The 27,291-nt window shown below is 49.0% G+C and overlaps 1 protein-coding gene across 1 annotated transcript; it reads right to left on the bottom strand.

Annotated features, from left to right (window-relative positions):
* Positions 1-361: 361 nt before the first annotated feature.
* On the bottom strand, positions 362-12,466 carry Gdf10 (growth differentiation factor 10). Its single transcript, XM_021203373.2, has 3 exons — positions 11,823-12,466; positions 2,944-3,875; positions 362-1,324 (listed from the first exon to the last, which is right to left on the bottom strand). The coding sequence occupies exons 1-3, from the start codon at positions 12,127-12,129 to the stop codon at positions 1,133-1,135; spliced, it is 1,431 nt and encodes a 476-aa protein (XP_021059032.1). The 5' UTR covers positions 12,130-12,466; the 3' UTR covers positions 362-1,132.
* Positions 12,467-27,291: the final 14,825 nt, after the last annotated feature.

The following is a 27,291-nucleotide window of genomic DNA, read 5'->3' as shown; positions in this document are numbered from 1 at the left end:
CATAGTAGAGTCACTTGGGGTGACCTTTGGGGACAGGGATTCTGGGAGACAGTTGTGTATTCCACAGACACAAAGGAGATCATCTGGCCCTTCCAGTTCCTATTGCACTGTGGAGCTCCTGAGATATTTCCTAACTACATAGGTCAAATTTCCTTCTGCTTTTATTATACTTACCTGTTCCTGTCACTTAATACAGAAGTTGACACAGACACCTGCCAATCAACTAGGTTAGGGATATGGGGAAACTCTAGGACAGTATCTGTGACATCCTGGAACCATATTCCATTTTAATCCTAGCCCAGGATGGGGATTTACAGACTTGATGAAGGAATAATTGATATTGTGGAATGGTGACATTCAGTTTTTCCAGATACCACTGCGCCTTTAATTTATTAGCTTTCCATAAAAACACAGAACACTCACAATCTACAGTATACAAAGTATAATTTACAAAAATATAAAATCTTGGTTACTTTTTTTTAGTATTCCAACATATTACTGTATGTATTATTTCCATACACATGTTTAAACAACCCACACCTAACTTGCACTATTACCTCTGTGGGGGATGGGGTCAACTCTCTCCATTTTGCTTTGAAATAGAAATACATATATTAAAAGAAGAAATCAATCTTGATTACATATGCATATTGCATGTATAAAAGCATGTGTAGTGAAACGTAAGAGAAAATACCCCTCACGCCATGGTTTAGGCCCTGTTTCTAGAATGCAGCCTGAGGGTTTTAAAATAGCATTTAAACTGCCATGGGGAGGGGAGTGCCCCTATTTGCATAGTCTCTCTAGGTTTTGAGAGGACAAATGCCTGGAGTTGACATTTGAGGACACACATTATTTCTAGACCTTGAAAAATGTGGGCAGAGATGATGGGCAAATTGCAGACCACAGTTAATTCCAGATTTCTTCCAGGAACTCAACCCGTCTTTACAGAGCTACCACCAGCACGGAAGAACTGAAGAATTGCGGCATGGTGGACAGATCTTTCTTAGTCACAGCAGGGCTGCCTGTAAGCTCTGACTAGCACCTGGAACTTCCCCGAGTCAAGTCCTGGCTCCAAGATCTCCACTCTGCAGGCCAGGGATGAAGCAGGTCTGCCTTCTATCTTGAAGCCATCTTACCGACAGGCACAGGTCTCTACGGACATATTGGGGTACACCTTCAGAACCACATTCCGATTCTCATCCAGGAAAAGGACTCCAAGGGAGTTCATCTTGTCGGGAACACAGCATGGCTCTGGGATGCCAGGGACAATGCCCACAGCTCTGACGATGCTCTGGATGGTAGCATGGTTGGATGGGCGGACAATCTGCAGGATGAGAAAACAGATGAGACAATCTGTTGGATGAGTTAGCTCAGAGCACACGGTCTATCACTGCTTCTCGAAGGAGGCCGTGTAAGGGGTGGCCTGGAAGAAAAGGCCAGAGCTGGCATGGTTCCTCTGAAACTGTCACAGGCTTCAGTCCTGGTGCTCCTGGAGCTGCCCATTTATTCCAGTCTAAATGGGATATTTGATCTGCTACATGAAACTGGCCACTTGGGGGCGCCTGCTAAGAGCACCTGGAGCTGGAAGGAGACTTTTGCAAGGGAAAGCCTAGAACTATGCCTCACCCAGCCAGCAGACATGCCTCCAGAGTGAGCTGGTTAAAACCAAAATGATATGCTTGGTGTGGCACGGGCCACAGACAGGCATTTCAATATGTGCTTGACTTGGGGTGACAGGTGCAGCATTCAGACATTCTCCTTTTGACGTCTTATTAATGCATATTGACAACACGACCTTCATTGTACTGACACAGGTACCACGGCTTAAAATGGCTAAGAAACATGCTCACGATGTCTCACAGAGGAAGTGGTCTGGCTTGGAAACTGCTCATCTCTGAAAAGATGAACGCAGCCAGCCGGGTCATGGATGATCGACTCTTGCCTGGCTGATTAGAGCTGTGCTGTTGCAGGAGAGGGGAGGCAGCAAGAGGGGGCAAGAACACCGGCACATGTGCGGTTTAGCTGGCGTTCTGAAGGTGAGGAGGCAGCAAGCCAGGCTGATAAAGCAGCCGCTGTGAGCCCACATCTGTCCTGGTCCCATGCAAAGCCCCTCAGCTGATTCTCTCTCTCTGCCAGCTGCCTCCCTTCCTCTCTCTTGTGCATGCATGGATGAGGAAAAACCCCTTAATTCCAGACAGATTATATGGCCCAAATCTGGGCCTGGGGTTTCCCACTCTGTCTGTTTATTGAGGTTCAAATTGGATTTATGAACTGACTTTCTTTCTTGGAAGACATACCACAGAGGATTCTGCAGGGTTAAGTGAGATGGACACTGTTGTGGGTGCTGAGGGTTGACTGGGCCAGCCCACTGCAACACAGGCTGCTACAGGGGCATGGACAGACGGAGTTAACCCAGCCTGGGGGAAAGGTGAAAGCTCAGGGCCACTGAATGTGCCAAGCCAGGGACAGCTCACTGGGAGAGCCACCGACACTCAAAGCAATGTGATCACTGGGGTCAGGCTAAACAGGAGAGCCCTGGTCCAAACGTTGGATACCTGGCTTGTCCACCAGGGGGCAGCACTGACTCAATCTCTAAGGAAGTGTTTCTTCCTCGCTTCCCGGAACATCCCCCTCCCCCTGGGATACCTGCAGAGACACTGTCTCAGAAAAATAAAATAAAATAAAATAAAATAAAATAAAATAAAATAAAATAAAATAAAATAAAATAAAATAAAATAAAATAAAATAAAATAAAAATCAAAGCCAACACTTAAAAAAGTACCATGAGACCAAATAAATCCTAACATTATGGGGACATCTCTGTTTCTGCCTCTGCAGACAGGAGATGCATCATCTCCATTTTGTAAAAGATAAAACAGGTCAGGCAGGTAGAGGGGAGGCCAATTGGGACAGAGCCAAGATAGGATGAGACAGAAGTAGTACCTTGGGCATGGGGAACTCGCAGGCCCCAGCACAATAGTACGCATCAAAGGATTTGGGTGAGATGATCCATTCATTCCACCCGATGTCTGCAAAATCCACCTTCAGGTACCTCCTGGAGCAGACCCGGGGCTCATCCCACTGCCGCCTCCTGGCTTTCTGCATCGTCTTCTCGTCAAAGTCCAGCACCTGAGAGGAGGCGGCGGTGAATGTATCCTGGTCCTTCTTCTTGCGGTCTTTGCGCCCGGTGCGGGGTTTCAGTGCCCGGAAAGGACTGGACCAGAACTCGTGCTTGTGGAAATTCTGGGCATGCAGGGCAGGCGCTGGTCTTTCGTCCAGCCCCGGCAGTTCATTGTCTTGCAGGGGTTTAGACACCTGAGCTGCCCTGCGCACGCGGGGATCAGCTGAGCTGTTGGGGGCTGCTCCAGGCTCAAGGTCTCCAGCTGGAAATGGGTCATATCTCTGTAGCGTCACTGCTACACTGTTGGGCTCCGAGATGGCCAGGTCATTGGCATAGACAAGGATATATGGCATGTGGGAACTGGGCCGTGGCACTCCGGGGTCCTTCTCCCCAGAATCCAGCTGAGCAGAGAGAAGCAGCTCTCCATCCTTTCGGGCAGCCTTGATGATTGAGGAGATGTCCTTGGCCTGCCACAGGCCACGTGGTGGGGGTGTCAGGGCCATGGCCCCGCGGAGCAGCCCCTGAGTGGCGGTGTTCTGCGAGAGACTGCGGAAGATTAGGTGCAAGCGTGCAGGCAGACCTGGGGTCAGGAGGCGGCAGGATGCATTCTTAGCTCGGGGCTTGCAGAATACCTCACGAGCCCGGGGCCACCGTGGAGGTTCTGAGTAGAAGTGGAAGGCGGCTGTGAGGATCATTTCTGAGTCTTGCATGGAAGTCAAGTTGAAGAAATACACGGGCTTTTGGTCGATCACTTCTGCAAGGGAAAGACAAACCACAACCTGTTTCACCCTCTTCTAGAGTTTCTGCTCAGAACTGGGAGAGCAAAGATTCCTACTGACCCGGCACTCTAGTAGGGCTGACTTCTCTTTCCTCCCGCCCTGCAGTCCTCACCCGGAAGGTGTGACAACCCCCTTTGTTACCCTCCATGAACTTGCACCATTGAGATCCAAAGGGAAGGGGTTGTTTTCATCCCGTTGAGAGGAATCAAGATGAAATAGGGAGAAATGGAGGGGGAGGAGAAAGAGAAAGAAGAGGGAGGGAGAGAGGGAGGGAGAGAGGGAGGGAGAGAGGGAGGGGGAGAGACAGAGGGTGATGATCAAGTGTATATAAGACACTAAAGCTCCCGCTGTTCCCTGTTTGCCCCTCACTGGCTGTCAAAGAGCAATTGAGCAGCACTGACAACTTCACTAAGAGCTCATTGATAGCTTGGGTTAGTTACAGGACCTGCCTCAGGTATCTGCACAGCGCCTGGGCTATGCAGTTTCTAAAGGCAACTTCTGATGAGCGTGATCACACTTCCAAATGAGGTGAAACGGGAGATCTTCACTTTTTTCTTGCTGCAGTTTTAGCACCTTTTAAGGTAATATAGGATAAAAATTCGGTATTTGTTATGTCCCAGGACTTATTTTGCTTAAATTGATGCTATTATTATTATTATTATTATTATTATTATTACTATATTCAGTAATATAATATTAATATAATATAATATTGGAGGCAGAGGCAAGTGGATCTCTTTGAATCTGAGGCCAGCCTGGTTTACATAGTAAATTTCAGGAGAGCCAGAGCTACATAGTGAGACTCTGTCTTGACAAAAAAGCAAATACCCCCCAAAAAATGTTTTTTCAAGGAGATAGCAATATGAGGACAACAGTATGTCACTCCACTCCAAGGCTCACATTGCCCTCTGGAGACACAAGGCCAAGCTGAGGAGGGTCTGGCACACTCAGTGCATCTGCTGTGCGTCTGGAAAAAGCCTCCCCCGTGCTCTCCAGAGGCGGCCGGAAGTCTCCTCTCCTGGCTCCACCAGGTGTTCCCCAGAGCCACTGGCATCACCCCAGCCTTGGCAGCAAGGTAAACTCTCTGCCATGAGGAAGCCCTCTCTAGGTTTCAGACGGGGAGAGAAGGTCTTTTGTCGTTTCCACTGAAGACCAGGAGAAGACCAGAGTGGCTGGGTGATTTTTCTCCTTCTTCTCCAACCAAAGTTCTACCTGCTTGGTACAGCTGGGAGAGGATCGGAGCTTGTAAGCCCAGAAGGTGTGTACTGAGGAGGTGTTACATTCCTCAAGAGACGGATCAGTCGCGTGACAGCCAATTGCGGAGGATGAGCTGGGATTATTTTTCAAGAATTATTGGCTTAGAGCAGCAGAGGTGCGCAGTGGTTAAGAGCACTTGCTACTCTTTTAGAGGACCCAGGTTTGGATCCCAGTGCCTACACAACAGCTCATGACTACCTGTAACTTCACTTCCATGGGACTTGATGCCCTCCTCTGCTCTCCTTGAGTACAAGACATGCATGAATATGTACAGAGACTCACACATAAACAGAAAGCAATGATGAAACATTAAACATTTAAAATTTTTCCAAAAATGGACTCACTACCTGGACATTTTGTCTTGAGGGCTTAAATCTGGCCTCCCAGAACTCTATGGCTTGGAGTGCCATGATGTGGAGTCCTACGACCTCCTAACGGGCATGTCGGGGTGGGGTCAGGCTATGAATATTGGGGAAGCTGGCAAAGCTCTCATCTCAGAGGAGGAGTGTGAATGTGCAGAACTACGTAGCTGGAAACTACAGAGAAGTCTCCCTGTTCTTGGCCGTGGCCTGGGGCTCCTGCACGGCATGCAGGTAGACACCGAGGGGAGAGCCTGTGTTACCTTCTGCCTTCTGGTCACTGATCTATTGCAGGGAAGCTCACAATCTGTAGTATACACCCCTAAGCTGGAAAATGCCCTAAAAAACAAGTTCCAGGCCTTAGAGGAAAGCATCACACTCTGCATTATTCTTTCATTACTCTTCTAGGGAGACTGGATTCCTCAGCTAATTTGACCCTTGAAAGGTTAAAGAAATGGCTCATGCAGTATGCTTAGGATCAAGGATGCCAGAGCAAGGGTTTTCTATACACACTCAAACATTCTCACTACCACTTGGTCTCTATAACAGCTGACTTGGCAGCTTGTGTTTGCCTTCGATCCAGTCCAAGTATTGCTTTGTCAATTATCCTGCTCATTGGTCCAGTGTGGGGAGGATCCTCCATAGGCCAGGTGGGAGGGGAGGATGCTACTACACTAGGCTTGGATGAATTTAGGCAGAGGGAGCTCACCCCTCATTGGGCAACTTTCTCAAAAAGACTCTCCCTTGTGGGAGATGCTGAGGTTCAGTTGGGTCACCCCCATCCCCAGAGTAGGGGGTCCACACAGGCATATGCATGCACGGATGCAAGTCAGGAGCTCCAGGCTGTGGCTGACAGTTGGAGCAGCTCTAATGTTTCCAGCTAGGTGGGGGCAGAGGGCACCAAGGAGAAAGCAAGAGAAGTCTTATACACTGTGCGATACTCTGTCTTATACACTGTGCAATACTCTGTCTTATATACTGTGCAATACTCTGTCTTATATACTGTGCGATACACTCTCTGTCTTATACACTGTGCGATAGCCTTGTGGCTCCTGTCTCATAGCCAATGAGAAGACACCCTCCCTCCTTGTTTCCTCCATTTATCCATCCCATTTCCCAATAAACATCTGCAAATGGTCTACTCTGGCTGAGCAGTGTGGGGCTTGGAGTCTTGACAAAGGCAGTCAAGGTGCTTGGAAGCATCTTGGGAACACAGAATGATAATGAGCATAATTCTTCTCGGGGACTGGTCACATTAGGGCTTTACAGAGCCCTGTCTAAGCAAGGTACTAGAGTATGGGAATTTTCAAATTGCATACTTCTCCTGTTCAGGTCCTGCCACAAATTACTCCATCCTTTACTAAGTTCCCACTTGCGATCCTTGCCAACCATCCCAACTACTTCTCTCCTCCCCAACCCAGGTCCATTCTCCTGGCCTTCCTATGAGTGGCATGTGTCAGGAATGGTGCCTGTGCCTTCATGGCTCTCCCATCAGTCAGGCCTCTTCCAGACCTCTGCTCATATGGTATCACTCTTTGGCTCCTGTGGCTGAAGACCCACTCAGCACGGTCCACCCTGACTTTGTCTCAGGGCATCCCTAACACCCTGATGTGTATTTGTTTGATACTATGTATCCTTCCAGAACACATTTCCCAAGAGGACAAGGGCTTTGCTGCATGTGGCTATCTCTAGATCCTAGCATGAGCCTAAGAGCTGCTGCTCAGAAACAGGTGTGAGCAATGGGATTCCTAGTGCATCTCCTGCACTGTAGGAACACCTGAAGGGACAGGGTCAGGGTGGTTCCGTTGCTATGGTAAACAAGGGGGGGGGGAGAGTTCTTCACTCATCAGAGTCCTATAGCTGCTGAGAGGAGAATCAGGTGTGTCTTCGGGTGTCCCTCACCTGAAACACATGCCTTTGCTCCCCCAGTGTGCTCTGTCTATTGTCATGATGTGCCCAAGAGAGTGGGCACATCATGCAGAAGATGCGAACTTCTATGTAAGCTGGAGGTAGGAAGTAGAGGGCCAGTCCCTTGTCAGCAGAGGAGAAGCAGGCCAGGCCTGTGTTGGGTATCTGTTTGAGGGTCTTTCGAGTAGGGGTCCTTCTAAGCCATCTAATTCTCCAACAGGGGCAGAGAATTCTCCCTCTTCCTTTCTCCCTTCGAACTTCAAAGCACCCCCAGTCACTGTTGTCATTGTAGATGCTGCAACCATTCCATCATGGCTTCCTTCTTTCCTGGTCTCAAGTGTAGCGATTACCTTATAATTGTCAACTCTCAATGTCATACATGTGCTTCAAAAGCATCACCTATGAGAAATAAAGGGTTAATATCCCCACTATGCAAAGACCCTCAGCAAAACCCATAGGTAGAGATCATTTCCTGGGAAGAACCGCCGACACCAAAGGGCACAGCAGATATCTCAATGTCAATGGTAGAGGGGAATACTTGCATGCAGAAAATACAACCTATTAGGTTAATGGCTACATGCCCGCATGTGTACATATGTCTGTAGACATATGTCCATTTTCTTTTGTGTACGACTTGAAAAGTTCTGCAAAATACTATTTTAACTCTGCTTCTCTTTGGATGTGTGATTAGGAATAACTTATGCTTGTTATTGAGCCTTTAAAAAATAAAGGGCTGCCGGGCGTGGTGGCGCNNGCCTTTAATCCCAGCACTCNGGAGGCAGAGGCAGGNGGATTTCTGAGTTNGAGGCCAGCCTGGTCTACAGAGTGAGTTCCAGGACAGCCAAGGCTATACAGAGAAACCCTGTCTTGAAAAACCAAAAAAAAAATAAATAAATAAAGGGCTTCTCTCTCCCTCCTCTTCTCTTGCCCGCTCCTTCCCTTTCTCTTTGCGCCCTGCCCCATCAGGGGTACCTGCTGGATATCATTCCATTCTCATACGCAAAATTCAGGCTCTCTGGGTTTGCCTGCAGCCTGCATATCTGCCTCCCCTGTGTCCTCCTAACCGAATATCCAACAGCTCCACTACAAAATGGACGGTTTCACTTCTATAGCCCACCCTCCCGTTAGCTTGCTGTGGTCTTCTCTGGCTGTGAAAACCTCCCTGTCCTCTCGCTGTTAGTGCTACCTCTGGGGATCCCTCAGCCTGCCATTGCCCTATCACATCTGTCCCACAGCCCTATTTTTTTTTGGTCCTCATGAGCTACTTGGGGTGAAACCAATATTCTATGCATCTGTGTGTCCTCCAAATGAAATGCTTAGGAAATGCCCCATGATATGTTTTGGGTTTGGCTTTGTCTCCAAAGGCAGGACATTTGGTCTTCAGTGTGGCAGTATTTTGGGGTACTGGAATCTTTAGGGGGTAGGACCTAATGGGTAATCATTAGGTCACTACAGATACTTCTCTCATGAGACTCTACTTAGTTCCCAAGGGAGCGGCTGTCACACCTAGCTAAAGGCTACCTGCACCCCCTCAACCCCTGCTTTCTGGTTCTCTGTCTTGCCTCCTGACCAGCCCTTCTCACAAGCCTTCCAGCCAGGACGCATCTGTTACACTGAGGAATAACCCCGGAGTTCACCACCAGAACCATTATCATCATGTTTGAACACAAGCCAGATGAATCCTGTTCCTCCTGACAAGTTACCCAACTCCTGGTATTTTGCTAAAGTAACAGAACTAGGATTAACGCACTGGAGAATGAAATGAGTTTGGCTTGGTGGTTTTGACAGCTGCGTTTGGGAGATCAAGAAAACTAGCTTGGTGTGACATTGGTAGGTTTCAAGCTTGGGATTAAACATAGATCATTCATTGGGAGTATGGAGGGAAATGGTGGTCTAACCTAAACCCTTAGGATCAGGCTCAAAGGCTTTCCCTCCACAGATTTGGGCTAATAGGGAACAAAGTGCACTTCAGGGAGGAGTGGAAGAGGGTAAGGAGAGCTGGTTTGATCTAGCTAAAAACTAATAAATTGCAAATGAGCACATACCAAGAACTGTTCAAAGTACTTGCCATTTCTGAGTTCCCTTAAAACTGCTATCAGTTAGGAGGGGAGTCACAATTTAGACGTGGAAAGAAACACTTAGAAGTCCTGAGAAGTGCTGTCCCTTGGCAGGGTCTGAGAACTGCCAACAGACTAGCTCACACTCAGACCTAAGCCTCCTGCAGCTGAGGGTGAAACAGCTGTTACAGGTTTGGGGAGTAGGTGCTACCCTGGGGAGGCAGCAGAAACCTGCCTTGTGGAGTCTGCTGGGATTAGCAGGCTCCAGGATCAGGGCCATGGCAAGGGGTCTGTGCTCTGCTCACAACACCCCAACAGACGGCTCTCCAGATCAAGTGGCAGGAACATCTGAGACTAATTATGAAGCAATGCAGATACGTCTAGGCAAGGTACAAGCAACCAAACTCTGACCAATGCCAGACACGAATCTACCTTCTATTCACCACTCACCTCGGCTGCGTACACACAAGAAAACATGCTCAGAACAGGGAGGAGACATGTCCCATAACACACCGACGGTAACTGCTGAGGTTGGAACTCACTCTTTAGTTTGCATCAGGGATCCAAGTGAAAGGGTGCTTTTAGACACTTCAGGACTGCACCAGAATTCTGATTCCTTAAACCTGTCTCTTCCAACCTGACGCTCTGCTCCCAGGTTCTGGGCTTAGTTCTGATGGAGAGAGGGTGGCAGTGGGAACAGCTGTCATTGCCTCCTATGTGCAACAACTTTCTCCCCTGATCTGTCTTTCTGTCCTTATCTGTGAAATGGGAGTGCTGGATTTAAGGTACAGTTCCCCAGGCCAATAAAATGTTCACTGTTATTTTGTGCTAGGAAGTCTTATCACCTTGGTATGGTGAAAACAGACAGAACTGTACCCCTCCATACCCGGGCTGCAGCAGATGTTTGTGCCCGGTGGGATACGCTCACTTCTTGCAGTGGTGACCCCGACGACCTTTCTGTTTGCACTTCAAGGTTCCAGGGGCAAGAGTTAATGGGCAACGCAGGTCAAGTTCAAGCCTATAGGAAAGCACCAATCACAGAACATTCTGTTCCAAGCATCGCAACACTACCCGATCTGGCCAGGGCTCTGGACTTACAGTGTTACTCCATTTCATCTTTCTTCCACCCCAGAAAGGGAGATGCGGCTGTGTGCTGCCCATTTTATAGAGTACAAACAAGTCCACATAGCTCTAATGATTTAAGTCAATCGTGCCAAATGTTCCTTAAGTGGCTTACTTTAAGAAAGCTTCCCCAGAGGTGAATGCCAGGCATTGACTAAAAGGTTCCAGGGAGGTCAGGGTTGGCCTAGAACCTAGGAACACATCCTGGTACGACGAAGGCTCTGCTCTCTGGAAGAGATACCCCCTTACCCATGTTCTGTCTGAATCGGAAGCCAAGATGGCGCCCAGTGAGCAGCAGGTGGGAAGCCCAGACAGAGACTGTACAGGTCAGCCTCAAAGTTGGCCGAGGTTTGCTCCTATCGACCTTGGGAGAGAAGACCGCAGACTGAAGGATTTTTCTCCCAGGGGAACGGCCTCCTCCCAAACAGGACTGCAGGAGACCCCTGCCCACATTTTCTGGAAGGCCTTCTGAAACCATGAGCAGTCACCATGACAACCAGGGTCTTCTCACCACCTGCTTCTCAGACTTCACTTCCTTCGCACTCGCACTCTGCACTTGGGGGGTGGGTTTGCAAGGGCTTCTCAGCCCAAAGTTAGTGGGCAGGTTCTCAGAGCCACCTTCCCTAAGAAGAGGGTGGGGAGAGCCTCTGTCAAGTGGCCTCTGTCAAGTTCAACCCTAGGTGTGAAGAGAGTAAAGTGGGGCACGGACCAGAACCTGGACAAGGTGCTTCTGGACCTTTTCTGAGACCTTTCTTCTGAAGTTCTCCGTCCTGAGGTCACAGGCTCTTAGTGCTCTGTGCTTTCTTGCTATCCGAATCAAGCTTCCTATCTGGGCTCCGTGCTTGGCACTTCCACTGGCGCTGCCTTGTGACCCTCTGAGCATGCTCCCTGTGACCCCCATAGAGCAAGTGCCAGCACAACTTATGGCACGGATGGTCCTCAGTCCATGCCCATCTCCATTCTGTGCCTAAAGCCTTGAGTATATATGCTGATCGTTGTCCAGCAGTTGTGCAAGCTCCCAGGGACAGGAGGTCTGCCACCAAGTACCACTTGTCCCCACTGCAAGCTCTGGCCTGGTACAGGGGACTGAGTGGATTGTCAGTGGAAGGATGAATTAAAAGTCAGTACAAGAAAGGAAGGGAGAAGAAAGCTGCGAAGGAACAGAGAAGACAGATAAGAGAACTGATGGATTAGGACTCCCGGTGCATCTTCTACTTACCCAGCCGGGCACGCAAGCTTCGGACTGTGTTGCCTCCTCCTGGTGGAGCACCTCTTCGGTTGTACTTCTCATAGAGCCTGAGCATGTGTATAGAGACCATGTCCTGGGCGCCTGGGCCCAGAGCGGTTGCTGCGTCCCCGGGTGACTGCTGGGGGTCCCTGTCCCCCTGCAGACCGGCAGCTGCTGAGGGCAGTGAGGACCATGAGGGGCCCCTGTGGCCGCAGCCTGCGCCCCGCAGCAGCAGGAGCAGCGGCACCATGGGCAGCAACTGGGACCCCAAGCTGATCCGAGCAGGACCTGGAGCCATGGCTGAGTGACGGTGGTGAAGGGTCTGAGCCCAGGAGAACAGACAAGGAGGGCTCAGTGTTGGCTGTGCACCTCGTCCGCGGCTGGAGTGTCCCTGTGGGACTCGGACAGCCCGGATGACCCCACTCGAGGTATCGGGATTGGCTCTCTGTGGCAGTGCTGTGCGCCGAGCATCCACGCCGCCGGGCCAGCGACCACGGCTATCCTGAGCCGCGTGGAGCTCAGCCGAGCCCGCGCCGGCGCGCTCCCTTGACGGCCTCGCGCTGCAAACTTTGCAGCCCACGGAGCGGCGCCGGGACTGGAGAGTTCGAGGGGCGGGGCGGGGCGAGGTGACCGACAGCGCCTTCGGGGGTGGGGTGGGGAAATCCTGTTGTGTCCCCACTCGCCGCCGCCAAGAGCCAGTCTGTGGCCCTGGTGTGTTGTGCGTGAGTCCCGGTGTGCGGGCGCGCGCGCGCTGGGGTGTGCGCTCACGAGTGTGGGGGCCGTGGGTGTGGGCGGGCGCGCTCCCCGCTCCCCCGCCGAGAGCCGGAGACTAGCCCTGCAGCCGGCTCCGGAGTGTCGCTGCCTGCAGCTGAGCCAGGGCGTCGCGGGGGCTGGGCGGGCTTTGGAGGGGGGCCCGCCTGCGGGGTTGTCCCTGCAATGGCATGCTATGGTTATGTGGTTGGAAGATGACAGCTCCCCCATGAGGACCCCAGAGGCCATGTGTGCCTAGTTGTCTCTGAGCTAGTGTGTGCTCAAAATGCAAAGGTGCAGTCTTGGGAACAGGAGCTCCAGCGGTTTAACAACAGAAGGTGTGTGTGTGTGTGTGTGTGTGTGTGTGTGTGTGTGTTTCCAAAGCTCAACCTACCTAAATCGATGGAAGCAAGATCTTGATCAAAACACAAAATTAGAATCATCAGGTAAATTTGACCCTTTATTTGGCAAAGGTGTTTCCACTTGTTGAAGAAATACATGAAAGGTCCGTAAAAAACGTCCGACAGGATTGCTTAAAAAAAAGAAAAGGACATGCTTTCAATTTACTTTGTAAAAAGTTTCAAAGCATCAGGGAGAGAGGAGAAAAAGCCCACAGTTTTCTTGAAAAAGAGTTCTGAGTGAAGTGCTGGTGTAGGGTGTCGCTGACCCCTGCTGGGGCAGCTTAGTCCTGGGGCAGAAGGGCAGCCCCAAAGGTGCTTCACTCTAGCAAAGTTACCTCCCTATAGATAGAATTCGGGGTCCTGGTGGGGGAAAATCTGTTCATTTTTACCAACTTTAACTGAAACATAGTAATTTCTAATGTTATACGAACAAGCAAGCAGTCATAGTGGGGAGTGCTGTGGTTTTTCACAGATAGACACTAGTTAGATATTTTCATTTGACAGGGAAGGTGTTCCAGATTTCCCAAAGTAAAATTTTTGCTTAAGCACTATTGAAATTACAATAAGTCTTGGGTCCTGCTAATTAAGGAATTAATGAAATAAAATATTTATTATTGTCATGTTGCAGAGGTGCTATAAGATATTTTTATATATTAGAGTACTGTTGGTTTTCTCTGTTAACTTGGGAATTCCATTTTGTGCATTTAAAAACATTCTTTAGGGGAGGAGTCCACAGAATTTAGCAGGCTAGAAAGAAGTCCAGGGACCTAAACATGAAGGACTCTTTAGATTCGAGATGCTGTGACCCTTTAATATAGTTCTTCCTGTTTTGGTAACCCCCAACCATAAAATTATTTCTATTGCTACTTCTCCACTGTAATTTCATTGCTGTCTTGAATTGTAACATAAATATCTGTTTTCCATTCACATGGTCTTAGCAGACCCACCTGAAAATGTCATTAGACCCTCAAAATAGTTGCGACTCACATTAGAGACACAGGACCCTCTTCAAGCCCACACTCTTCTCTGTGCTGCATGCTAATAATTTGCACTCTCGTGAACCCAATGTTCCTCTTATCTAGTGACTTTGGGCTTTGGGAGCCAAAATAGTTACTTTATTTTGGAGGGATCACAGTGCAATAATCGAAATTTTCCTGGAAAAGCCTTCTGTCGCTTCGTAAAACGACTATTTATAGTTTTTTTTTTTTTTTTTAAATCTCAGACTATCATATTAGAATCCATCCTACCCAGACCTATGAAACTTTGGCCTGTAGTTTTTGGAAGCGCTGAGGGGTGGCATTTATTATGTGTATAAATACGTAGTATTTTGAAAATTAACTCACATTACATTCAACTTCCCATTCGTATACAGTTCCCACTTGTTCTGTGAACTGGCTTTCCCAAAAGGACTGGAGTTGAGAGCCCATCAGTTCCCAGCTCTGGGGCTGAATCGCTCCTCATAAATGGACCAGACCGTCCTCCCTTATAAATGTCTTCCCCCACCTCACTTCCCTCCTTCCCCATGTGCCCTCATTTCCCCTTGCCACCCCCTCTTCTCCTCTCCCCCAGAATGCCTCTGACCTGTGCCAGCTGGGGGTAACCTCTTCTCAGGGGTAGTTTTGTCTCTGCTGGGGCCAACACAATCAAGGTCTGTGAAAAGGAGGGGAGTCTGCAGGAGGCCGGCACAAGCTGGGCTATTCGGATCCCTGTCCATTAAAGCCTCCTCACCCTCCTTAACCCATTCTGGCTCCATTCAAGCCAGCTTGAGGGTCAGGCTTTAGCAGGCTCTAAAACCTGTAGGGTACAGATTCTTTGACATTGTTTCGAAAGAATTAAGGCATCAGCCAGCGACGACGGCTAATATTTCTTGCCTCATTTTATTGCTGAACAGCAGGACTGTAAAGTTCTGAACGCTGGAGCACTGTGGCCCCCTTTCATGTGGCCGAGATGATGGGATAAAAATGTGTTTGGTGAAGCAATTCAGATTACCACTGGGTCACATCCTCGCTAGCTCCCAGCACAGCACTGTAAGCAGCAAAGCACAGACAAGAAGCAATCTGTGCAAACGCAGCTCGTGCTGAACAGTGTTTGAGCGTGGAAATGAGGCTAATTGTGGAGCTTGCCAATGAACATGTTTTGTTTTTAATAGCTCAGGCTGTGGCTCAGAATAATAAGAGTGGAGATGGCTGACTATGGATCTGAGTCTTCTAATTCCCTGCTTCCATAGCTTCCCACGCAGTTATTCTGCTCTTGGGGCAGGGGGACCATTCTGTTAAAAGCAGGCTCTTGACTTTACGCGTTTGCTGGAGTGTCCTCTCTAGAGACAGGACACTAGTTTAGGGGACTTCAGCCTCCGGTCTTCTGTGCCACACATTCTGGGGGGGGGGGCGGAGGAGGGTTGTCTTTAACTCAGAAGATGGTGAGGAAAGGGGTGAAGAATCCCTGAGATTGGAAGGCCCACACCTCAATATAGCAGGGAATAATCTGATAGCTCTAAATAGCAAGGACCACATGGTTTCTTAGAAATCGCTCCCCAGGGTAGACAGCGAATGAAAAGTTCTTCCTGCCCTCATTTGATGGTCCTACTCAATTTCTCTGTCACTGAGTCAGTTTGTGATTCTAAACAGCTCTGTTGCTCTGGGACAGCACCACAGCCCCTCTTAAACCCTGAAAGGCTGGCTCACCCCTAGGACTGGTATGCAGTGTCTTGGGCTTTGTGTCAACGCAGTCTTGCAAGTGAGAGCACCCATGTGGCCCTGTGAAGCCATTTGGGGGCTATGTTCATGTCCCATTGCCACTATTACTCAGCTGTGTGGTCTTAGGCAACTTAATCGCATTCTCTGAGCTTCAGTTTCTTCAGTTCTAAACATGGACTCGAGCAGAACATTGTGAGGTTTATTGGTAATGTTCTAATGAGAGATGGTAGGAAATTGCACTGATAGCATCATTACCGCTCTTGTCATGGTGGGTTTGAAAGAGGTCCTAGCACATTCACAGTGGACTCAGACAGAGGGAGACATGGTGAAAAGCTCCACAGAGGAATCCCTTTTGTTGGTGCGCACTGCTAAAAGCTAAATGGGAAGGGATATGTTTCCCTGGCTAGCTAGTGTTAGCTCTCCAGAAAGAGCTGTTGTTATCCCTGTGTCTGTGGCATGATTCACGGCTCTTCATCTAAATTTCCAAAGCTCTTGGCCCTTAAAGGACAAAAGAAAACGCCAGCAAGTCCCTGTCCCCATTTGGGGCATGAGCTGTGGGGCGCTAGAGACAAGAATCTCAGGGCCTCTCCTGGCTGCCAGGCCAGAGTGTAATAAATCTGTGAAATAACAAGCACAAAGGACTTTATAATCAATGACAGATTTTATTTTTGCTCTGGCAAAATCCATCCGTGGAGTTCACATTTTATGGGGAAATAACTACCCAGTCTGTGACTCCTCCTCAGCTCAAAATTCTCTTTCTGTAAGTTGGGAAAACTCAGAGGATCAGACTCAGCGACTCTGAGAACCCTGGCCAGGGAAAGCGCGACTTCCCCTGGGCGGGAACCCAGCCTTCCCCGTACTTCCTAGGGTGGCGAGGGCCATTCATTTCTGTTTTGCTAAAATACCCGTGACATGTGAATAAACCAGGATTACAGAACATTGTCTCGGACAGTAGTCTGAGCCTGCATGGCCTCTGGTTTGATGAAATATGGTGCTCTCTGAGCAAACATGGGGATTGGTATTACTTCTCGTTAAAGCTGAACAGCGGGACTATTTAGAACCCATGCATGAATGCAGCCCTGTGGGGAGTGACAATTTGAAGGGAACCGATTTGGAGAAGGGGGTGGTGTGTGTGTGTGTGTGTGTATGTGTGTGTGTATTTGAGTTGGCTAGGGTCAGCTAAGAGGAGTCTGCTGGAGAGGCGGCCAAATAGACACTTTGGAAATTGCGACTCCTTTGGGGTTGTGTGGCCTCCTTACAACCCCCAAATAATCTTCCTTAAAACCTTTGATGGTCTTTTTTTTTGTTTGAGAGAGAGACAAAGCGGACATCCCCTGGCTGGCATTCAGGCTCTTGCCATCTGTCCTGTTTGACTTGGTTGAGATTTTTTTCAGTCTCTTCCTGTCTGTCCTCTTGAGCCCCAGAATTCAGAGGGACCGCATTGCTGCTCTCAGCTCCCTTCCCAGCTCCCATCTTGCTGCTTCCAGGTGACTCCAGTGGATGCTGCCACACACATCTGATGTCCCTCTGAGATCCTGACTCTCAGGCCACTAACTGCTAGGAGATTGCTGTCCTCTGAGGGCCAGGAGCCGAGCCCCTCCTCAGGAACGGTCAGTGAGCTGACAGAAGTCTCTTGCACAGTCTCTGTCTTTATTTGTCCCCTTAGGGTCAGCCAAGTACAACAGGCAGATGCAGGTTGGGGAGCCCTGGACAGCTCTGGGGGCCATCATGCTCCGGGAGTCACAGCTGTGACAGCTCTATCACATTAGGCTCCTCTTTCTGGCCAATGCTGGGACACTCCAGCGCTGGACAGGTGTGCACTACCCCTCCCACAAAGCATGTTCTTACTTACATTCTGTACGTATTATTTTCTATCTTGGTGCTGGGACTGACCTGAGGAAGTGGACTCTGAGGGTGTAAGGCCCATGTCACATGCTGGGACTTGTGGAGATAGTGTCTGGAAGGCAGATGGCTATGCCTGCCTAACTTTCAGAGGTCCAGAAATAAGGACTTATTAGAAGACTATGTCAGGCTTTGCGGACGGTCCTGGTCACGTTGGAGAGAGAACATGAAAGATGAAGGTGCAGTGGTTTCCCACCATGCCTACACACTAGAACCCCCTAAGGAGTTTTTATAAATGCATATACCAAGATCTATCCAAGGTTCTGTATTTAACTGGACTGAGGTCTTGTCTGAGAGAAAATCTCTCTCTCTCTCTCTCTCTCTCTCTCTGTGTGTGTGTGTGTGTGTGTGTGTGTGTGTGTGTGTTGAATGCATATGCAGAAGCCAAAACAGGACATTGGGGTTTATTACTCTACGATTCTCTGTCTTATCTACTTGGGCTTGGCATTTGCCATTTCTTTGGCTAGGCTGGCTGGCCAGCAAGACCCAGAGATCCCCTACCACACCGACTTAAGGAAAGGGGCATCAGAAGACCCCATGGTAAGTACATAAACCTTCATTTCTTGCAGACGATCCAGCTAAGGATTGGATCCAGGTTTTAAATAGGAACGTAACAGAGTTACTTTCATTCTTAACACCCACAAGTTTGTTATACCGAAGTCAGGGGTCTATCTGCTTAGGAACGGGGGTTCTTTGAGAGTTGGGGCACTTCGGTGGATGAACTTTCCTAAGGAATCTTAGGTCTCTATACTTCTATGAATGCTCTGGGCTCAAGAATAGCACACTTCTTTCTGAGAAGATGCAACTGTAACATGTGTTCTTCACACAACATTACTTATTTCTGTCTTCTGACTGCCTAGGGAAAGATAGGGTCATGTTATCTCCTAGTCTGGACTGAACCCACCAAAGAAGAAGGCACTGTAGACCGGTTCACACATACCAGGGCGTAGGAGTGCAAACTGGGACAGGTCACGCTGCTGCTGGATGAAGAGTAGGGGGATAGAATTGGAAAGAGAGGTGATTTAACACAGGCACACTCTCCTATGATGCGTGCTTGGCTTATTCTGTGGACAGGGTCCCAGCAACTATGGCTGATACGCTTAGTGATTGGCTCTTGGACACTTAGGAAAAGCAATGGCTTTTATAAGAAGCAGTGTAGGTGGGTGCTCAGGGTAGAAGCTTTTATTATTGAACAGGATCCCTATAACAGAAGACTCCCAAGGCAGCCGAGTGCGTAACTGTCCAAGTCAAGCCAGATACATCCACCAGAATGAGAGGCACAGGGGAAGTGCAGCCAGGGCCCCTCACTCACACAGAGCTATGGAGATGCTTAATAAAATGCAGAATCCCAAGGGGACATGCAGCTAACAAGAGGAGTATTGCTCCGCTTATACAATAAAAAACAAGCCAAGAAGAAAACAGTCAAAGGTGAATGAACGAGGCAGGGGGCAGCCACACTGGTGTCTGATGAGCCAGCTTTCGGTTCTGGAGCACAGTAGGTCAGCTTTCTGTCCTGGAGCACAGTAGGAGGGGATGAGATCAGGTTCCTAGAGACACCAGCAGTTTAGCAGGGGGAAGACGATAGATAATGAACTCTCTCAAAGGGACCTGTGGTCACAGACTCAAGTGGCAACTGAACAGAGAGGAAATCTGGGCACTTCAAGGACAGATGGACATAGAGACCAAGTGAACACTAGAGCTAAGGCACTGTTGTCACTATCCCGTTAGAGTGGGGTTTTACATAAATGGATGTTTCTTCACAGTCAGCTTATTGAGCCACAGGGTCTCATCCACAGCCATTTACTCATGCCTCAAATGGATAATTGGAATAAGAATTCTTGGCAGGGGCCAGGACTTTGTACTGGTGTCTTGGCCTGTAGCGTAGGGGCCTGTGCCATGGGAAGGCAAGCTGAAGCTTGGTGGTGGAGCAACATGATGAGAGTTACTCTATGAGTGGGGTCCAAGAAGAAGCCTTTGAAACTGTTCTCTTACCCCGCTTCAGCCGGATCAGTGAATTAACATCAGTGCTGTAATCCCCAGGGCAACAATGGATCCGACTACCATCTTTTGGACCATAAAGTATATAGCTGAGATGGTACTGTTGATCTCATCACTTACGTTCCTAGTCCAATTCTTACAGAAAGCCTACAAAGAATCACAGCGGAAGGCAAAATGCAACCAAGAACAGTGCCGATAGCCCCAGACTCACTGTGGCATATCGACTCAGGCAGACTGGGCTCAGTTACACGGCTCTGTGGTCTTCGACTTGGCCACTATATCTGCTTCATCTCATTTTGAAGGACTAAGAAGCTGCAGTCACTCACATTGATCTGGCAGAGGTATAGCTCAACGGTAGAGCACCTGACTGTACATGGACCTGATGTCACAATACGATGATTGGTATATGCATTTCATCTTCTAAGGCCATGTTAATTACCATCTCTGGCGTGATGGGCCAAATGGACTTATGCTTTGTGAATATTCTACTGAGCATCATACTGGTACATATGACATCCTGAGTCACCAAGAAGTGGCAAGCACTTTGGAGATTCTGGTAAGGAGACTGGGGGCTATTATCATTGTGAAGCTATTAGGTGACTGGTGTCCTTAACATGCTGAGCCATTTCCTCCAATGCAGAGGACTCAATGTTGTGTCTTGCCCTCTTCACTTCCAAGAAGAAGACACAACCCCTGGTAGGTTACAAGTTCTACCTTTAGGGATCCTACCCATCCCGGAGAGCCACAGAATGCTGTTGGCTTGGAGTGAAAGCAGAAAAGCCATGTTGCTTGGTGTCCATCAAGTCTTAGACCCTGAGTTTTTCATGGAGAAAAGACACCATGTGGAATTTATGCCAGAAGCCAGTGAGAGCAAGTGTTTGCAGCAAGGCTCATCCATCTGCAGCCAAGGACTTTATCTTACTCAAAATGCACAGAAGCACAATGGTCCTGTCATGAGATATCAGGTGATGGTGCAACTGGAGATGCTGGTTATGAGCTGTGTTCTCTTGTTTTCACCACATCACAGGCCTGGGAAAGCCCAGCAGTACTCAACAAAGAAGGATGTGACCCAACCAAGGTTGGGCAGAGCATGGTGTCACTAGACACAGTTCCAGGGTATGACATAAAGCTTCGCACTAGTGGGTTGCCCACACCTTCACACCGTTTCCCACTGGGCACCCATTCACACTGCCTCCCCAGGGGCACCCATTCACACCACCTCTCACTGGGCACCCATGCCTCTCGTCTAGTCCACAGCTATGGCTGTTTGGGGCTCTGTTATGATCAGCTGATGGGGAAGGAAAATATGTGTGCTTATCTCATGGGTGGGTAGTTTGTTGTTGCAAACTGAAAATGGACTTCAGTTTGATACTGAAAGAACAAAGGATGGAGCTTATAAGTAGAGTTTGGGGGGGGGTGTCCACGTGGGTGTCTACTTTATATGGAAATAAACCTAAACTAAGGTAAGTATATAGATGGACTTATAAATAATGGAAATGGTGAGTTGAACAGAAGAAACTGAAATACATAAGGAAAAGAGGCATATTGGTGAGCATGGAGGGGTGGATAGGAAACAAGATCTCTGCTTACATGTCAATGCCTACCAGAGAGAAACTCAATAGCTGACAAAATAGAAGGACTTGATCATCTGCATTATCTAGCTTCTGTTGTCAGCCATAGTGGATGTGTGTGGGGAGCAGCTGTCTCAGGAGTGAAAGCTATACGCAAAGCAGCAGTATACCCAGCAACCTGGACTTCTGTGGTTCTGCCACATCTGTCCAGCCAGCCAGCAAGGAGACTCCCTGGCTGAACACACGGAGTACTCAGTAGAAAGATGGTTTGGTTAGGTTGCTTCTGCTGGAAGGGCCAGCGATTCATCCCCACTGGAGTCACATATTCTGGGGAGGTCTGGCATCGAGACTTCAGAGCCTTAGCTGGTTGATTCTCCTGCCAGGTTCTCATGGCAAGCCAAGGAGAACAGCAGTCACAGAGAAGCAATGAGTATACATAGACTTGAGGTTATCTCCAGGAGATTAAATCCATCTTTCTAACCTTCTGGTACTTTTTCCCAGGGATAGTATAGGGCTGTCATACACAGCAAACTAGCCCAGTCTGAAGAGAAGATGCCCTGCAGTGGCCACTCTGCTCTGCTCTGCTGCTCCCTCAGGTTAGAGGCTCCCATTCTGTCTCACCTCTTTCCCCTAAGGGATCCTGGAAACCCTCCCTGCTGAGACAACCATCAGGAATTGCCTCACCTTCCTGAAGGGGGCGCCCAGCCCATGGTCATACCTCTTCTTTCCCAGGGCCATCTATGCTGGGTGTCCAGTCAGAGCTGCTCTGCTGCCCTTGAAGGGCCTGGGTTCTCTTGTGTCGACTTGGGACAACTTCAAGGGTCTGCTCTGGCTGCCCATGGGAACTGTCTCAGCAGCCATTCGAATCTCATCATATTCAGTACCCTGCCTGTCCAGCCTGCCTCCCATTGATGGTGTACTAAGCACTGATCTGCCCCATTGAATCCTCCTCCTGGCTGGATTGTCCTTGGGCTGTTCATGAGACAGCAGCCTCTGGACATTGATAGTGCCCCTGTGTCCCAACATGACAATTGCTCATTTCTCAATCCCCTGTCAGCCTTTCTATGAAAAGATGTCATTTCCTTTGGTATTTCCTTAAACATCCCTCTTGCGCTTACAGGTTTCTACTTTTAGCAAAGAGCAGTCTGCTACATCGTAAGAAATTCATGAGCTGGTGTTTCTTTTTATTTATTTTTATGGTTAGCTTCTATTTTTAACAAGGAATGCTGGCTTTCCTTTTTACACTCGAGATGTAAAGGTTCTGTTTAAAAGAAGTTTAAGTCAAGCAGGGTGAGCTGGTTTCACAAAAAGAAAACACACTAAATAAATGGTAGCTATAGGAGGGTCCATGAAGATCATTAGTTTAAAAAGTGGCAATGCGCAAACCACAGCAGTTTCTCCTGCCTGGATGGCTCCCTTTGCATCAACGAATAAACAGTCTATGGGAGCTGGTCCCAAGACTCAGTGCCTTGTGAAACCCCATAACCCTGAAAAGATGGTTATGTCCTTACATTAAATGTGTTCCGCTGTGTGGACTGCTAGATCTCCATGTCTGATTCTGCAACTGTCCAGTGAGGGCTTTGGCACCCAAATCTTAATCTTATTCTGTCTTTCAGCAGCAGCACCCAGCATGAGCCAAAAACACATGGGTAGGATTCTGCAGAGCTCCCCACTTCTGAGTGGGGCTGAGACCCATGTCACATCTATGGTAAGCCTCCTTTATATGGCAATGTAGTGAAGTCTCCAAAGGACTTGACTTTGAATGAATCAAAATGGAATTAATCTTGGGTGAGCCTGAATTAATTCAGCGGCAGCTTTTAAAGGGGGAATCTGGGCCTTGCATGAAAACAGCCTGCTACCGATAACCTTGAAGAAGACACTGTACGGCAGGAGTGAGGGTCACATGGCAGGGAACCTCAGGGTCCTGAGAGTGCAACAGCTGATAGCCAGGAGGATGGCAGGAGCCCGAGTCTTACAACCACAAGGAACTTAGACTATAAAGGACCTTGGACTCCTGCAGCCCAGCCACTGCCTTGATGGCATCTGAGTGTTGCTGTTAAGGCTGTGATGAGGCAACCGTCATGACGAGAATGTGGGATGACAGAGAGAGAGAAAGAGAGGGAAAGGGAAAGGGCGAGGGAAGGGGGAGGGGAGGGGAGGGGAGAGAGAGAGAGAGAGAGAGAGAGAGAGAGAGAGAGAGAGAGAGAGGAAGGATAGGAAGTGTACCAGTCATTGACAGTTATAAAATGTACAGCGGCTTGGCACGGTTCAGATGACCTTTGACTTTTGATGGAAAGTCTTCAGGTTGTTTTGCCTTTCCAAGGTGAGCCTGAGAGGCAATCAGCAGAAGCAACACTTCCGGTTTTGAGCTCTGAACTTGCCTTAGGCCATGAATATGCAGTTCAGTCCTATCTTAGTGCTGGCCTCTGTGGTGAGCCTCAGCTTCCAGCTAGCCTATCTCCACCTTTGCCTTTTCTTGTAACTTGTCCCCACCCCAATCATACTCTTGAATCCTCCTCTCCTCACAGACAACAGTGATTTTCTGAGGTCAGAGCTGACCCTGTCTCCATCTGTATGTATATCCTCTGTTCCACTCTCCTTGAGAGTTGCCTCTGAGTAAACTTGCTAAGGAGCCCCACCCGCTACTGTATGATTTCCCCCTCCACACTCTTCCTTCTAGGCTGCTCTATCAGCCTGAAAGGCTATGATACCTGCTCAATATTATGCCATCTTCAAATCCCAAGGACAAATTTTGTTGGGCCCAGATGCTCTGCTACAACTAAATCCCATTCCCCTACCCCACTCCATCATGCAGAGATTCTGTGGGTACCTCCCTTCTCCATCATGCAGAGCTCCTGTAGGTACCTCCCTTCTCCATCATGCAGAGCTCCTGTAGGTACCTCCCTTCTCCATGATGCACAGCTCCTGTAGGCACCTCCCTTCTCCATCATGCAGGGCTCCTATAGGTACCTCCCTTCTACATAAATGCAGAGCTCCTGTGGGCACCTCCCTTCTCCATCATGCAGAGCTCCTGTGGGTACCTCCCTTCTCCATCATGCAGAGCTCCTGTGGGTACCTCCTTTCTCCATCATGCAGAACTCCTGTGGGTACCTCCCTTCTCCATCATGCAGAGCTCCTGTGGGCACCTCCCTTCTACATCATGCAGAGCTCCTGTAGGCACCTCCCTTCTCCATGATGCACAGCTCCTGTGGGCACCTCCCTTCTCCATCATGCAGAGCTCCTGTGGGCACCTCCCTTCTCCATCATGCAGAGCTCCTGTGGGCACCTCCCTTCTCCATCATGCAGAGCTCCTGTAGGTACCTCCCTTCTCCATCATGCAGAGCTCCTGTGGGTACCTCCCTTGTTCTGCATACTGGAGATGGCTGATGGGCATCTGCTCCATGGAATGTGTCCAGGAGGTAAAGAGTGGGTTCCAGGACAAGAATGGGGACCTCAACTTTACAGCTTCCTTCTTCCATCCCTTCCCCTTCAAAATGAAAAGTTTTAATATAAGCGGTTCCATAGTTACAGCTACTGTAAAAAGGGAAGAAGTTGCATAGCTGGCTCTTCTGTAGCCACGTGGTTTGTAACCACGAATTCAACCAATTATAGTTCAAAAGTATTAATACAATTGTGCCTTACTGAACAAGTACAGTTTTTATAATTCTATAAACAATAAAATGTGACAACTATTTCTACAACTCTTATACTATATTAAACATTATATGCAATCTTGGGGTGAATTAACAACATGGGACTATATGTGTATGTTATATGCAAATAATTCTATGCCATTCTATAAGTTATTTAAGCATCCTCAGATTGTGATACCTTGTGACAGGGGTCAGGGGGACATTCTGGAACCAGTCTCCTATTGATACCTAGGAATAATTGTGTAAAATAAACCTATCAATATTTGTGTTGTAATCTGACCAGAGACAGCATTTTTTCCTCTGTAGTTGGGTTAGAGAGTAAATATGAAAGGACTCAGGGGCCCTGTTCTCACAGGGCTGCCTGTGAAAGCAACAACAGACAAGTCAGTAAATGGATGTGACCACTTGCCAATGAAACTTAATCATACAGTTAGACCACTATCTCCTGTGACAGAGTAGAGGAGTCGGGTAGCATGGTCCTCCAGCTCTGGGCTCCTTCTGCCATAGGGTATAGCCAAGGAGGACAGGCACGACCCCAGTTGCCCATTTTGAGTGTCAGTCGAGGACTCTGATTGGCAGGGGATGTCGATGAGAGGGGCTGTCTGGCTGCTCACCAGACTGTTCCTACTATCTCTTAGTCCAGCGAGCACTCCGTTCACATCCCACCGCAATACTGAGCTTCATGCCGCGTCGCCGGCGTGATGGCTCAGCAAGTTCTAGCTTCATCCATACACCTTTGGATGCCGGGTGCTGCCTCTCAGAGGCACCGTCTATTGATGGCTTTAAATCAAACTAAACAAGACAATAACGATACAGATGTTAAAAAGGAATAGCCTTTATGGGGCACTTCTGTGGGACTGTAGTGGTAAGTTTTTAAACTGCTCTGAGCTCCTGGCGGGTGGCTGCACACTTTACGCTGCCTGCCCCAGATGTTCTGAATCCCAAACTGAAACACACACACACACACACACACACACACACACACACACACACAGCCTTTATATTTTAATATCCCTTAGCTAGCTCAATGGGTGGGCCACTTCTAAACCTCCCCATGGCAATCTATACTTTATCTCTGCTACTGCAGACCCAATCAGTGAAGTGGCCCCTGGGGCCGCTTTTCCCTGATCCTCCCATGGTTGAGTCTCTGTCTTCCACAGCTCTCATGTCTGTATCTTCTTCCTTCCCTCTGTCCTGAAGATTCTCCCTCTCCTTGTCCTGTGTTTTCTCTTTGGGAATCCTCAAGATCCCGCCTCTGTCTCTCTGCTGTGATTTGGCCCTCAGCAGGTATGAATGACATCCTCTCTCCATCCGGATCTACTTTAGACCACCTCAGCCTTTGTGGCTCTGTTCTCTTTCAGTGCAGCAACACCCGTGTGAGTTTGTTTTTGACACTTAGCTATGTTGGCGGAAATCAATGGTCTAAACAGCTGAACAAGGGGAAACCCTGGGCGAAACCGAGGCAGAGGATGACCTGGAAAGAAGAGATACTGGGCATCAGGGTGCAGTTGTCCACCAGGAGCTAGGTGGAGGGATGGTGGCAGAGAGGGGCTGCATCAGGAAGTGCTTAGAAGGTAGACAGGGGAGGGTGTGAGCCCAGAATGGAGGTAATGGCTCCTCCAGATGAAGGACAGATAGATAGCATGATTGCACAGCAGTGAAACCCCTGGAGGAATCAGTCCATAAGGATAAGGAGTTATTTCACTCATTTTCTTTTTTTCCCCCAGAGGCCCCTGTCCAAGGTCAGGCAGATTCATAGCCTTGGGCTTCTGGGTAGAGACCTAATGGCAATGGTAAAGGATGCATGGGAGAGCAAACTGCCCACACCCCTAGCCAGGAGAGCAAGAGGATGGACAGATACCAGCTCTGTTGGAGGAGGCAGGACTGGGTAGGGCAGGGCAGAGTGGGGGCAGGAGTGAGACAAGGTGGGTTGGGGCCAGAGTGGGGGGCAGGGGCCAAAAGGGGTAGGGTGGTAGTGGGTGGTGGGTGGGAGTGGGGCAGGGTGGCATGGGTGGAATAGGGTAGGGGTAGTAGTGGTGGGTGATGGGTGGGGGTGAGTGGGGTGGTGGGTGGGAATGGTCAGGTAATCCTGCTAGGCGTCACCTCCTAAAGGTCCACAGCACCTCTTTAAAAGGTTACTCTGGGGAATATGCTTGTAGCAATGCCCTTTGTGGGGGACACTATCTATCCATCGTCTCAGGGAGTGCAAGGAGCTGAGAGTATGGAGGTAAAGAAGGACAAACCTAGCCTTGGTAGATGCTTAAGCAGTCACAGCCACGAGGACCCCTGAGTGAGGACCTTATAGAAGGACGAGGAGGCTGCTGTGTCTGCTGCAGCTGAAGCAGGGACCTGGCTTTGCAGAGCAGTGGATAACCCATGGCAAGGACATAGGCCGGATGTCCTAGCTGTGGGTGAGGCAGTGAACAGGGCAATGCATTAGGCAAGGCAGGTTCTGGTCTTGCCTCCATCTTTCTTGTGGAGCTGAGCAT

This window comes from Mus pahari, chromosome 8 (genome assembly GCF_900095145.1).
Source record: "Mus pahari chromosome 8, PAHARI_EIJ_v1.1, whole genome shotgun sequence".
Classification (NCBI taxonomy): Eukaryota; Metazoa; Chordata; class Mammalia; order Rodentia; family Muridae; genus Mus; species Mus pahari.
The sequence above is the reverse complement of the archived record's forward strand: the minus strand, read 5'-3'. Positions and strand labels throughout refer to the sequence as shown.